This window comes from Athene cunicularia (assembly GCF_003259725.1).
Source record: "Athene cunicularia isolate RWA chromosome 6 unlocalized genomic scaffold, athCun1 chr6_part1, whole genome shotgun sequence".
Lineage (NCBI taxonomy): Eukaryota > Metazoa > Chordata > Aves > Strigiformes > Strigidae > Athene > Athene cunicularia.
Window position 1 is genome coordinate 13,851,264 of NW_020799105.1, and position 14,725 is coordinate 13,865,988.

The 14,725-nt window shown below is 42.0% G+C and overlaps 1 protein-coding gene across 1 annotated transcript in view; it reads left to right on the forward strand.

The window, feature by feature from the left end:
* Positions 1 to 14,725, forward strand: part of SORCS3 (sortilin related VPS10 domain containing receptor 3) — a 209,817-nt gene that overhangs the window by 163,622 nt on the left and 31,470 nt on the right. The window contains exons 15-16 of the mRNA XM_026851516.1: positions 9,823 to 9,940; positions 11,461 to 11,594. Coding sequence (XP_026707317.1) covers positions 9,823 to 9,940; positions 11,461 to 11,594 — 252 coding nt within the window. The remainder of the gene's footprint in view (positions 1 to 9,822; positions 9,941 to 11,460; positions 11,595 to 14,725) is intronic.

Sequence of the window (14,725 nt, forward strand, 5' to 3'; positions counted from 1 at the left end):
GTTTCTTGTGCTTTTAAGTAAGGACAGATGGATTATAGGTCCTGTGCTGTCATCCTGCTAGCAGCTGGGCTGGGTTACAGAAAGCACTCAGGCCTGTGTGGGGTGCACAGCTGGGGTAGGGTGCTGTGCACACATACATTCCTCGGAGTTTTTCACCTTTCCATTAGAGCAAGCCATGAAATATTCTGGTGCCCTGATACCACCAGCCCTCAGGGGACTGAGAAACCATATGGCCTCAGCACCCTTTCAGCTCAGCCTGGCCCTGGTCCTGCGCAGGGCAGAGGGTGGTCCAGCACACCAGCTTTTGTGGGCACTGGGAAGGCTCAGTGCTGGGTTGGCTGCAGACTGCATTCCAACAGATTTTTCATCATTGGTCTGTAAAGAGTGGTGGAGAGCAGCTCTCCAGAGGAGCCGTACTATAGTTTGAGGCATCTCGCATAGTTCAGGTAGTGCTACAAACCTTTATTCCTAAGGTGAGTTTGTCCTTATTTGATCATTGTACATAGTTTCCTTGTTTCATGCTCTCTTTTACCAAAACCTGTGAAAATTCCCCTACTATAACTGGTCAACCACTTCACGCTGTTGCCCAGCCAGGTACAGAACTCATCCCCTCTCTGAGCCGCCTTCTCTCTGATACCCCATGGCAGGCAAAGCTTGTCACCCTGCTCCACCACAGACTGTCCTGTCATGTGCGTTTGGAGCTTACCTGTTCTGAGCAATGGCTTCCACATTTCTGTTGGACACCTCTGGCTGGAAATCTGCTGATTCATAGGATGAAAGATTGAAATGACTGAACATGCTGTGTTATCCAGCTTCTGGCAAAGGGGCAGCACCTGCCTCTCAGTGGAAGAAACACTCAGATTGCTGATACCTGCCAGTATCTTCTCCAGAAGAGGGAGGCAGCATGTTCAGGTTTCATAGCTGTCAGTAACTGGCTGTCTTTCATGAGTGCTTCGAAGAAGAGAGAGAACACTTCTGAAAAACAGCATTAAAAATTAACATGCTTTCTCATCCCCCTTCCCAGGTGTCTCTCATTCCCTTTCATGTTGCTGAGATTTCTTTTCAAGCAATTGTCATGTAAAGTGGTTGGGGAATATTGGCAATAAATTTTTTAGAGACCAGATTTCAAAAGGTTTGGTTTGTCATTTAGTAAGTTCTTATTTTGATAGCAGTTTTTATTAAAAAAAAAAAAAAAGAAAGAAAAATATCCCTGTCTCCCCCATTGCTTTGTGCAGTATTTGTGTGGCTAATGGAGAAATTGAGCCCAAACTGTAGGGCTGCTTTGTAATTATACATTCTGGAGATTACTTAATAATTGCACTTGGCATTACTTGCTATCTAAAAGATCATGCTGTACCGTGTCATTTGCAGTGGTATTCCTCTTCTGCTGGCACTTTAAAGGAAGTGCCCATTGAGCTGATGAATAATCTAGGATTGTTTTCCAAGCTGAGAGTAGGGTCTGCCATGATTGTACTGCAGGATTTTTATTGCAAGATCTTGTTTTTATTCTGTATTCACAGAAACTCTCTTCCCCTGCCCCATCTCCTCTTTCCCTCCTGACCTGGAATCTGGCAGTGGTACAGCTTTCCATGACCAGTTCAGTGTGAATGGCTAGTCAGTGAGCTCTGGCCAGTTGAATTTCTCTTCGGTGTAAAAACTCCATATCATGACATTCAGTTTCACTCGGAAATGGGAATAAACCACTTCTTTCATATTTCATCTGCATGAGAAATGCTGTGAAATTCTCGTTTGACCCTTTCCCTTGGGAAAAAGAATACAGATCAAGATTTTTTTTTGAACAAATTTGTCATCATACAAGCTGCTGTCTGCTGTTGGTATATTCTTGAGAGTTTCACTGCTGGTTTTAGACCCCCTGAATCATAGCAGTAGAACAAGGCCTTGTGTCTGAGATGGTCTATGGGAATTAGGCTAATTTGCACCAGGCAGAATTACAGCAGCCCTGAATCATCACCCAGTTGCCCTCAGGCTACTGTTCCTAGTTAACAGGTCAGCCAAAGGCAACTGAATTAAAAGCTCCACAGCGGCTCTTAAAGACCACTTGTTGGCAATTGCCCGCTTTTCCAGTGTCATCTTTCATCTTTTATCTTTCCTTTGTTTCCAGTCTCTTGCTCCTTGCATCATCTTGCCAGTCATAAGACAGTGTAACTCTCCCTCTCCCTCTTCCACTCTCCCTAATTGCTGATCTGTGTCTCTTTCAATTAGGTTCTACCTCCTTGTCTCAGTCCCTTTCCATCCAATTTCCATGTAACTGGTGACCTTCTTTAACGCTAATTCCATCTAAACCCTAATAAAAAACGATCAGGACGTTACACAGCCTATTTGGTTTTCTCTAAAGTCATGATTTATGTTTAATTCATGGGGAAGTAGCTCATCTCTCAGTTCCCATTCATAAAACCTAACCCTGCCAGCACAATTTGCAACTGCTTGTGTGGTTTTGACCCTAACAGCTCAGCCTGCACATAAGAGCTAGTCTTGCTTTGCTGATACTTTCTTACACACAGATGGCTTCAGATCCAGATTTCATAACAGACCCTCTTTTTTGTGTGAAATTTTCAACATTTTATTGTCTCAAAAGCTATAAATGTCAACATGTGATGGAAGTACATTAATGTACCAAATCCTTCTGTAAATGTGTGTGCTGAGCCAGGATCTCTACCGTAGGCTCACCATTTTCTCAGGTAGTGCAGGCCCAGGGTAGCCTGGCTAGTGGGGAGAAAAGTCCAGACCAAACCAATTATGGAAATGAGAGAACCTTGTACAGGGACACAGACAGTTCTGAGTTAGAGCTACCGTGTTTGTCTGGATCTTAACTTTCTGCGAGGCCATCGCCTCCACCTCTGATCTATGTTAGCCAGGACTCTGGATCAGAGGAAATGGCAGCAACCAGTTTGGTGTCCATAGATTCATGCCATGCTGATGCTGAACAAATAAATTCTCCTGGAGCATGAAACACTGGGGTATAAAGTACAATAACCAACAATAAACCCTAACTCAGATCTGGCTAGGCTTTTTAGCTCCATCTCAGTGCTGGTTGTATAAGTACCAGATTAGGTCTTGCAGAAGAGCTTTATTCTACAAGCTTGCCAAGAGCCACAGGAATGGAAATGCAGAGCTTAGACATATGTAGGCTTTACCTGACAGCTGCTCAGATCCACATCTACACAGCATGCCCAAAAGTGAAATGACTGATTTAGAGTTCATGAGGACAGACCAGCCAAATTTGAATAGTTCTGGTCCTTGACTGTTGCACCGATGGCTCCAAGCTGATGCTGCATGGACCTACCCTGGGTGGCTAGAGAGTTCCATCTGATACATATCCAAGCAGTTTGTAGAGGAACACTATGTTGAGGGTAGCATTGACCAAGCTCTGCTCATAAAGCCACATTGGTGATATTCACTGGGAAGGGAGGTTTGCCTTGGATACCTGATCAGCTGTTAAAATTGCAGCAGTAGCAACATGTGCTTCTCTGCTGGCCATCAAAAGGAGACTGAGCACCTTCAACGGTGATGGATTAACCACTCAGTGCTCCTGTAGCTTTGATTGCCCAGATCTGGGGATCCCTCTGCTTTTTGGTGAGAGAACTCCAAGATCCCCTCCAGGGGACTAGGAGAAAAAACAACACAGACTTGCTTCCCTGCCAGGAGGTGGTTCTTCCAGATTGTGCTTCGTAGCACCTCTTGGGTTTGCCCATTAAATAACTACTTCTGGCACTACCTGTTAGAGGCACAGATTTAAATAAAGAGGGATTTTAACTGAAATCAGACAGCAATCTTGCTTGACTTTCTCCCTCTCTACATTCCCACAACAGAAGCAGAAGCACAGATTCAGGTCAGCTGAAGCATTTACTGATATGGGTGATTTTACTACTGGGGATTTTTTGCTTACTAAGACACTTCGTCTACAAGAATTTTTCTGTTACAGTAAAAGGGGGAGAAAAAGCAAGGTTGGTTTCAGGCTTTACTAAATGAAACAGCATTTGATGACACTGCAGTTAGCTTTTCTTTCAGTATTAATCAATCAAAGTATATATTTGGCTCTCTATCTGGTTTTCTGTTGATCCATCTGTCTGCTTGTGTAGTCATCTCAAAAGGTGCTGTATATTAAGTATATTATTTTAATTTATTTTTTTAGTTTAGGTATTCAAAATGCTTAAAACCCAGTCTATTCTGTAGGGCTTAATCTTGTTAAAAACTGACTTCAGAGGCCCGCAGGTTACTTTGTGAGAAGCAAAATGAGAGATACCTTTTCATCTCACCTTGTTGATATCCAGTGAAGAAAAAATGCTTTAGAAAGGACATTTGATGTTTTGTATTGTGAAGATGACCTTATGAGCTGTTTCCTTTCTTTGTATCTCTGGTCATCTGTCTCATTGATGGGCACAGCTGAGGACAGGAGGTGTTACCAGAGACTTTGACCCTTATCTCCCATTACTGGAGAAGGAGCTAGGCTGACTAGTGAAGATAAAAGTCCTCTATCTGTCCAGACCAGACCAGCCAAGTACAGAGAGCTTCAGTGCATGCTTGCTTCATATAATGTCCTGCCAGTTCACTTCAGAAATGATGGAAGGGGTCTTGGTTTAGGTGTGTTTCCATGCTTGAGCAACTCGTCTGAAACTGCCAGCAGGGATAGATCCAGCTGATGCCTTTCCTGTGAGCAATACAGGAGCTATTACTTGAGAAGATCTGTTTCTCATACACCAGGCAGGGACAGGGGTTGAATCTATGTACCAGAGGTGGATGAGATGTTATCTTGTGACCCTCGAGTCATTCTGTTGACCTGTCAGTAATGAGCAGTATTGAATTACATAAAAAACACAACTACCAACAGTGCAAGCCAAAGCAATGCAATGCAATTTGACGAGAGCACTGTATAAATGTAAAAAGCCTTTAAAATATTTTCTATACAAGGTTATCCAGTGAGTATATACTGCATTTGTAAGTTACTGTGTATTTAAAAAATTAATGAAAGATATAATTATAGCAGCATTGCCAATGACCTTTTCCAAAATGACTCCGTCATGAATCTGTAAGCATTTTGAAATTGTTTTCCAGGTTTCTAACAATTTTTCTGCAAATAAATGACAACCACCCTGGCAATAAAAGCCTGTCCTTGTTTCTCCAAAGAAGGGACTGAGAAGCCTTTTCTGGTTTCCTAGCAATGATTTCACTGTGAGTTATGCATAGAGCCATTTGAGAAGATGCTGTACTTTTAGCTAAGATTTTATGTGGAGTTTTAACTGCTTACTCTGAGGGACAGAACAAAATCTCTCCTGTCTAAAGCCTGTAAATTACCATTCCATGGCTTAGGTTGGAGAACTTTTGTTAAATTGAGCTTAGTCAGAAAACTGACTCTGTCTAAATGCCATCTGGGCTCTTGTATTTATTGCTTCTCAAGGACTTCCAGATCAGAATGCTTAGATGGAAAAAATCAAAATGTACTTCCCAGAGTTGGACCTTGAAAACCCAGTTCTCTTCTTTTGTCTTCTATCCTTGCAACAAGCAGTTAAGAGCTTTCAGTTAGACCATCGTAAACAAAGTTATTGACGGAAAATTCATAGTACTTTGTCCCTTTTTTCCATGTATCAACTTGATAGTCTGCCTAGCAATATTTATTAAAAAAAAAATCCACTTCCCTAATTTAGTGAGCAGTCAAATTAAATGAGAAACAAAGGCACATAGGAATCATATAAGGCAAATGCGATGGTATCTTCAAAGCAACATGAGGACTCACCAGTTGAGCAGGGAAAAATAAACTCCCACCAATTCCATCTCTTTCCTTGGGACTTCTTTTGTCCAGCGACACTGGATACAGAAATTCAGATGTAGGTACTGGAGCACTTAATGCTAAGCACTTATTGATAGCCGAACACTAACAGTTTTAACGTGTTGCAGTTCTTTGCTGTCTGCCCAACTCTTTTTGTTGGGCCTGGCCACCCCAAAACGGATATGGTGGGGAAAAGTCATGTGCATGTACCTTATGGAAAAATATCCAATGATGTAGTTCACAAAAATGATGAAAGCAGGGTTCAGCTGCAACACCTGATTTTGCTCAGTCAGGGTTTGTTCCCTGTGATCGTTTGTTTAGCCCATTTTAAATTCCACAAAAGTTGAGGGTTTTCTTCACCTCTCAAGGAAGGCTGTTTGAGAATCCAGTGGAGCCCCACAGAAGACATAACACACTTCCATTCCTTATGTTTGCTTACTCTCATAGAAGTTTCAAATGCACAAGAGTCATCTTGAAATGTAACGTAACCTTCATCATGTTGACTGGTCAATCAAAATGTGCTGTAGGTGTCCAGGTTGGATTTATTATTGGTGAGCAGTGCTCACAGGGTGCGGTTGCTTGCCATCTTCTCTGCATATGAGTAGCTCTTATCTCTGAAGGCTACACTGTAATGGTTGATCAGGCTTAAGAAGCTTTTTATGAGCAAGGAGGGGGTGTGTGTGGGGTGTGGAAGTTACTGCTTTAGAAATCAGGTGACCCAGAACCATCTCTGCAGCCTGCAGGAGAACGTCCCTCTCTGTTCACACTCCTCTAATTACATTTAGTGTAGTATTGTTTCCATCTAAATTATAGCAATTATATACAAAGATCTTCTTTGAAATCATTTAATTAAAGAGTAGCTAATGCTCTGTGCTTTTGGAATGCTAATATATTGCCTTCCACTTAGGAAACTTTGTTTTTTTCCATTAATTATCATTATCATGGAAGAATTTCAATGGCAAAGGGGTTTTATAGCTTATTTTAATAGATTTAAAAAGCAAGCATTTCTGGCTTGTAAAGCACAAAGCCTTCTTGCCGGACAGATAGCTAAGGGTCAGTCTGAGGAACAACAATTTCTTTGAGATGGCATTGGTTGCTGAAATGTTGGATTTCTCCAGCCCTGTTATCTTATGGGTTCAGGCAAGTGTCTGTGTTTCATTACGTTCTCCCCTCTTCTTGCTATGTTTTCTGTGTAATAAACATCCAGGTCAAATCCTGAACTGGTATAAATCTGCCGGACTAAATGACTTCTGCTTACTGAGCTGCTGCTTTGAAGGAATGATATTTCAGTCATGCATCACCTCCAGGATAAACAAAATTCATGGGAGAACTGCCCAGCTGTGCAATAGTACCATGAGCAGACACACTCTGTAAGAGTATGTGCTGAAAACAGTTGTGGCGTAAGAGCTGGTGGGATTTACCCAGTGCCAAGGGAAAGTGGGGAGGGGAACTGGAGTTAGAATTCGTACTTGAGTACAGTTTCAGAGCCTTCTGCATCCTGCCTCTGTGCTATTTCCCATTCCTTCCTTCTCCCTGCTTCTCCCAGCGGGTGCCCTGGCACCCCATACTGCTGTGGTTTCCATAGGTCGATCTTGGTTCAGGATGTGCCTTTTGTGTTGAGGAACAGGAATTGCAGTTTATTCTGTAGCTTTGCCTGAATGCGGTGGCATTTCCTATTGCTAATACTGCACATTTATGACTACACTAAGAAATGTTCTGAAGAGCCTGCAACAACCTACCTTCTAAATCCATGTCACTGCACCAGTCCTCCCCCACCTATTAATTTCTAACGTGTGTATGCATTTGTCACAGGTGGGTCTTACAGCCTTTCCCTTCCTGTCAGTTTGTTGGAGCTGGCCTCTGTGAGGCAGAATTTGCATACAGAAAAGTGCCCACAACAAGCCTACAACTCCAGGCTCCCAGATCTCCCCCACCCCACTTTCTCTCCCTGATACCCATGAGCTGAGACAGGTCTGAATGGGAGCACATGGCTGACTCCTGGATGGTCTCTGTTTCACCAAAACCAGGGTAATTTTGGTGCAGGCTGTTGTCCACAGGAGGAGGTGTTTGGACAGTGAGGGGAGAGCAAAGCCAACAACCCTGTGTAATTACAGCGTAAATTAAGATGAACTGAAGTAAAGAATGGCATACTGAGGGCACAGCAGGATCTGGATTGCAGTCAGTGTTTGGAAACTCAATAGAAGTTTTCTCTTTTGTTTCTCTTTTGCTTTCATAGGGAAATTTGTAAATCATCTGTCTCTCTCCCTCTCTTTTTTAGTCTAGAGTAATTAAAACAACAAAAACTTTAATCTCATAAGTGGCTTGGGTAAAAATGCAGGTTAGTGAAAGATTCGATATAAAGAAAAAGAGCATTATTTCTCTGCTGTCTAAATCTTGCAATAGCGGTGATACAATGGCATTTCATAAGTTTCAGAAAAGATTTGGGTTTCAGTACATGCAGAATTTTTAAAATCTGGAATGTGTATTTTAGATTAAGTTTTAGGTTCTTTTATATATTTGAGATAGCCAAGAAATTGGCATGTTATAATGACAAATCAACCTGATTGTTTTATTTTTTTTGTTCTTTATGTGTACTGAGATGTTCCTGCTGCTGATGAGAAGCTGTAGTTTTGTTCATGGCTTTTAAAGTCTGGTCATCCATCCTGATATGCTCCTATTACACACCTCTTTGGAAATACAGCTGCAGTTGATTGAAAAGCTGCGCCTTACTGAGAAAATCAGAGCTGGCCAAGGGAATAGGAAGCTGCTGCTTGATCAAAAACTGGGCACCCTGCAGCATTCATGCAATGTTTCTGGATAGATGGAATCTTTTGTCTGGGCATCTGGTGTTATTTATTAATTAAAGCATGTTTTTACTATGATTTTACTTTCTTTGGTGAAGGTATGAGCTTCCAACATGTAGACGTCCTTAATATTTGTGGTGGTGGTACTTTGGTGATGTATACCATCAGTGATCATTGCTGGTTGGTCCTTCCCTTCCAGATGCTTAAGCAAGCAGGTAGTTTTCCCTGCATGTGAAGGAGGGCCATATAGTTGGAATGGCATTTAGAGACCTGTGTTCAGCACCCAGTCCTGCCTCTGACATTCTGGTCCAAGCTTGTGTAGAAGCTTCTAGTGCTATTAGATTTTATATGATCTCTTTCATCATCCTATTTGTAACAGATCTGGGCCTCAGTTTTACAGTCTGAATCTTTCCACTATTTTTTGAGTGCTGACCCTTCAGTTCCAACTGTTCCTGTATACTGCCTTACTCAGTATGAGCCTTGTGTTGCCTTGGAGTCGTGTGGGAAAATGTGTAATTTTCATCCTGAAAATCAGCTTATTACGTATTGCTTAGCTAGATGAACCATGGAGTGTTGTGACTGCTGATGATGGGTGACCTACTGAAAAGAATTAAGAAAAAACTCTACTGATAACCTTACAGTGGTGATTGTTTATAATTCCACTCCTACTAGCTGCAGTCAGCATTCACCAGGTGGAAGGGATGCCGCCATTTTACAGGTCACTTGCCTACAGTCTAAAAATTATCCCAAATATTTTAGGAGTTTCTTTTACAATTCATTCAGTAGTAAGTTTGTGCAACACAAAAGTTCAGCAGTAAGAAACTGAGTCAGCTAAGAAAGTCTTGATTTTTGAGACAACCAAACCCACGTATTCATCAGAGTAGCTGCCTTGACATAAGACACATTACTTTCTAGTCTGGTTGTTTATTGTTCTTGACTGGTACCTAGCTGTCTGTATTGGACTCAGGGCCCATTGTACTAAGTACTAGAGGCATGGAAGACCTTCTGACACAGGCTGTACAAGGGATCAGGAAAAGGCCAAGTGATCCTAGGATGTTATAGGAACATGAAAATGTTATTCATTACTGAATGTTATGACTGAATACTATTTTATGACATTAAGATCCAGGACTGTGTATTGGTTTCTGCAGCTAAGATTCTTGAGAACTTATTTGCTTAACGGAAGCATATCTCTGGTTGACTCTGGTTCTTTTTTTCCTCTCCCATGCTCAGAGTTTTTGGGCACTTCAGTCTCCGTTCTGAATGGCAGCTGGTCAAGGTGGACTACAGGTCTATCTTCAGTCGAAGGTGTAACAAAGATGACTACCAAACCTGGCATCTGCACAATCAGGTATTCCCACTTTGTAGGAAGGGGATGGTGGGAGTTCTTTTTCCCATACTCTGTGTTGCCAGATAAGAATGTACTTGTTCTTTTCAGCAGAGAATATGGATTTTTTGCATCCATCAAGTCACAGTCCTAACCTGTTGATGCTTTTCTTCCCCTGAAGCATATGCATGAATAAACACAGGGCCAGTCTTCTCCGGACAAGTTGGAAAGATTTCTAACTCCTCTTTGTATGAAAATATTCCATTGTACCAGCTAGATCTTTTTGCCCTCAGTGCTCAGGGCAATGTAAAACCTCACCTTGTGACTGAATTGTAGGAGACATTGAACTCTTTGTAGCTCTGTCAGTGACTCATGAAAATAATTTTCTTTCACTTTGCCTTTATTTTCCCTACTCAAAAATGAAAATAAAAACATTTATTCATCCTGCAGGTTTCTATAAAACTCTGGGGAGCCCTTGAATAAAAGACACCAGAGAAGACCAAATTATTTCATTCTATTCAGGGCAACATGCTTTGCTTTTCATATACTCTGGCTTATTTTCATGCTGGATAGATTCAGGTCCTGGAGCCACTAGAACTGAGAGAGCTCAGTACCCTCTGAAGATTACTTATGGATTACTGGCCATCAGTATGATGTCCCACTCCCTGCAGGGCAACATAACTAGATCCAGAACTATTGGCACTGTGATATTCCTGAATGGAATCCATGAATTAGAAATAAGTATTAATTTGGCAAGGATGTTTTATATAACTTAAGTCACAGAATTGAATAAATGAAACAAAAGGGAAGATGTGTGTAACCAGGCAGCCATCATGGGAATCACTGTTAAATGAGAAAAAGCAGTATTTCAATCAGTTTTTTTCCTGAAGTTTTTTCTTACTTCTATGCAGACAGATTATTTCTGCATCAGAGAAAATTCTGTTCATAGAAACTCACCTAAATGTCAAATATTTCTTTTATATTAGCTACTTCCAGTAGTGTTCTTGGAAACTTTTGTGTTCCAAAACCCCAGTGTAACACACGACCAAAATTATTTGAGGTCTATAACAAAGCCAATTCTACAAAGAAAAAGGAGGGGAGCCAGGAGTCCTGGGTTCCCCACCTAGATTTTGTCCCTGTCTTGGGTTTCAGGCCTGGGCACCTCTTCCTATAGAAGATTTCATCTGACATACGGAAGAAACCCTGGAGTACATCCACGTTGTCTTTTCAGGATCATTAGTTGGACATTGGTGGATGCCTTCTGAAATATGGGATAAGTGTGTGCAATGGCTTGGGCACCCAGGCATCTTGGGCACATTGTCATTAGCATCCCAACTCAATTCTGCACCCGTGGGTCCTCACAAGGTGGCTTCTGAGTTTGCAAAGCCACAAAAAGGAGCTAGACTCTTAGCTCCTAACTGTCCCAGTGGTAATTGCTTGCTTTCATTGCATTTTGTGCGTTTTGACAAAATGCTCCATTTAGGGTTCAGCTGCCCCTACAACTCTCTGTTCTTCTTTCTCCTCTTATTCCTTGGCTGCTGAAGGGAGAGCCTTGTGTTATGGGAGAGAGGAAGATCTATAAAAAACGCAAGCCTGGAGCCCAGTGTTCCCTAGGTCGGGACTATTCCCAAACGGTGGTGTCTGAACCATGTGTCTGCGGTCAAGGGGACTTTGAGTGGTGAGTATGTGGCTCTGGGGACTTTTGCGGGGACTATTCTTGTAGCATTGGCAGTGTCTGAGCTACTGGCCAGAGAAAAAACCTTGCAGAGAAACTGGATCTCATGCAGCTTTGTGGCTGTGATCATACCATATAGCATAGAGGTGATCTCCATACCTGTTATGTGAGGGAAGTGTCCCCTTCATCTGTGGGAGAGATTTGTTAATCTTCATGAGAAATGCAAGCCTGGAATTCAAAACCAGAAAATTGCAAGTACAGATTGATACTTTTTTGACCATCAGTCTAGAAGAGTGACAGCCATGTCTCTTCTCTGTTCCTTACAGGAGAAAGGGGGAATTTCTATGTCCTTACGTCCAAGGTCACTGAATACCTAGGGAGCAAGCTAGTAAAACATGCACATTTTTATCATTATTTCTTTGAATTCCTGGGAACAATTTATTGCTTTTTGGTGATGTTTTACTGAGAAATTTCTGAAAGGGCTTCTGTGACATGACTGTACACGCCACCCTTGTCAGACATAGCTACTTGTTTTGCATATGTGTTTCTAATTTAACGGGGCCGTAATATCCAAACTGCTTTAAGGTCACTTTGAAAGCAGCTTAAAAATAAAACAGGGGAAAAATGAACCACTGCTTAATATTGCTTGACAATTGGGGGTAAGAGATGGGAGAATGCATAACAGTTAGGATCTCTGCACAAGGAATTCCTACAGGGAACCTGTGATAGCCAGTATTTCAAAGATTTAAGATTGTCAATAGCTGTGATGTCTGAGCTTAGATGATCAGAATGTTATTTGAATGGACTTCAGAATAACCTGAAAGCAGATCAGCTGAGAAAACATTTTCATTTTTATGGTAGGTTATCAGGATCAGTGTCTGATTCAGTATTGGTGTGATTCCTGAAAATTTCACTTACCTTTGAATCCTTCCTGAAGAGGTATGAGGCATGAGATCTGCACACTTAGCTAACTAAGTTCTCTTTAGAACATGGACACACTGAAATGTGGCATAAATTAATAAATATAGACCAGTGTTTTCTTGAGTATCAGAGTAGCTTTGCTCTAAGAGAGGTTCAGGGATATAAAGCAGAGATTTTAATCTTATCTGGATGGATGTTTAATTTGCTCCTAATGCCAAAATTACATTTGAGACTCCTTAGCTTGACTCAGGAGATCCTTTCCCTTTGTTCTCATTGTGTGAATTTGCAGGAGGAACAGACTATCTTGCCTTGCAGTATCTGCCCTTGGCATTGGCATACACCTCTGAGCTGAACCAAGCACCAATCTCCAGAGATGCTTATGAATTTGCTTTTTTTTTTTTTTTTTTTTTAATGTGGCTTTGTGCCTCGCCAGCTTTCTATTTTCACAGTGAACCTTGTCTTTTCTAAGCTGTAAGTGGAAAACTGTGGTAGTTAAATTGGCCTTAAGTGCTGTTCTGCCTTGAAGAGGGTCTCCATCAGAATGCATCTTTTCAATCAATTGATGTGTTCCTTGCATTTTTGCTTAATTTTCCCACTAATATGAGAGAATATTGCTGTTAATCTTCTCAGTCCTGCAGAGGAAATGCAGTTAGAGGACAGCAAGCTGGCTTTTGTTTCAGACTCTGTACTGCCAACAGAATTGTTAACTGGCTTCCAATTGCAAAATTGTTGTAGATGATGGAGGAGAGTCAGAAGAACTAGCTTCAGTTTAAGGGTGAGTTTTGTTGCTAGTCTGCAGGGCTGGATGGAGGAAGGTGTGGGGGAATCAGTCTGAAGAAAATACTAGAGGTGCTGGAAATGGGGCACCAAGCTTGATTATCTTAAAGTAATTTTAGTAATTTAGAGGAAGGGTTACTTGTGACTTTAGTTATATAGTCAGTGGCAAGATACAGGTTATTCTAGAGTATGATTCATCTGCCTTCTTTTGTGTGTCAATATGAGAAGGGGAGGTGCTGAGAAGTGCCTTTTCTCTCTGCTGACTAAAAGAAGGCTCTGGGTGGGGAGCTCATGGAGATACATCCCCACTGTAGGTATCTGCAGTTGGAAGAAAAGCCTCTACTCTTTTGCTTGATGCCTTTTCTGGCAGGGTTCACAATTGCCTGTTGTTCTTGGAAGCACTGACTGGCCCGTCTCTTGTATGCGAACTGAGCAAGTCCTGTGGAGTGTCAGGGAAAGGAGGTGGGTCAGAAGCTGTGCTTATGTGAGTGCACTGACCAGGAGGTCCCGACAGGCAGGCTCTCTGCTGCCCCAGTAAGTAGGTTTGGAGGCTGGTTCTGGTCACAGAGCATCCCATGCTACTAGGTGTGGTGACACCTGCCCTTGAGAGCTGTGCAGACAGCATAAATGACTGCAGGAGCCCTTCAGCACAAGCCGTGAGGGCTGTGCTCCCTCCCATTTGGTCACAGTGCCCTTGTCCCTGTCTGTCTCATGTTGCAGTGCTATCTGTTTCCTGCTTCTTAGATATAAGGCTGATCTGAATTTCAGGGGCATAAATCATGATCCAGGGCCCCAGTTCAACAAATCTTCATGAGTCAAGATCAGGGGTGACTCCTGCCAACCCACACAGTCATTTCCAAAAGCAAATCCTGGCCTTTTTCTGACAAAGAGAATGGCAGAAGGAACTTAGAAGTGTTATTGAAGTTCTCGCTGATACTTCTTTTCCTTCCTCCTGCTTCTTTATTTACTCTGTCAGGATAGCTTTCCTGAGAAAGCGCAGCAGCTGGACTTGATTATTTCCTTAACTTATGCAAACCCTGGGGTTTATGAGAAGGAAGGTGGGCAACATGCAAGGTTTTAATATACATTTACCAGAAGTTAATGAACAAGCACAGAACCTTGAGGGCATACAGCAATGTTGTCTTTAATTTTATTAAATATTTATGCAGCTCTTTTCTTCTTTGGGGCAAAGTACAGCTCCTCCTGAATATTTTTAATTACCAAGTCACTGCCAGGCATTTTTGACTGTGCAGGTCAGACCCACTGAGAATGATTAAATTGAATGTCGAGAGAAAGAGCGTTAGGGAATCTCCAAACCTTTTAAAGTAGCTTGCAGAATGTTTGCCCTCCAAAAAAGGAACAGTAGCAGCCTGGGTCACTGGGGACATAGCACAATTTTGTCTCACCAGAGCTCTTCCTAGAGACTTTCTGTTGGC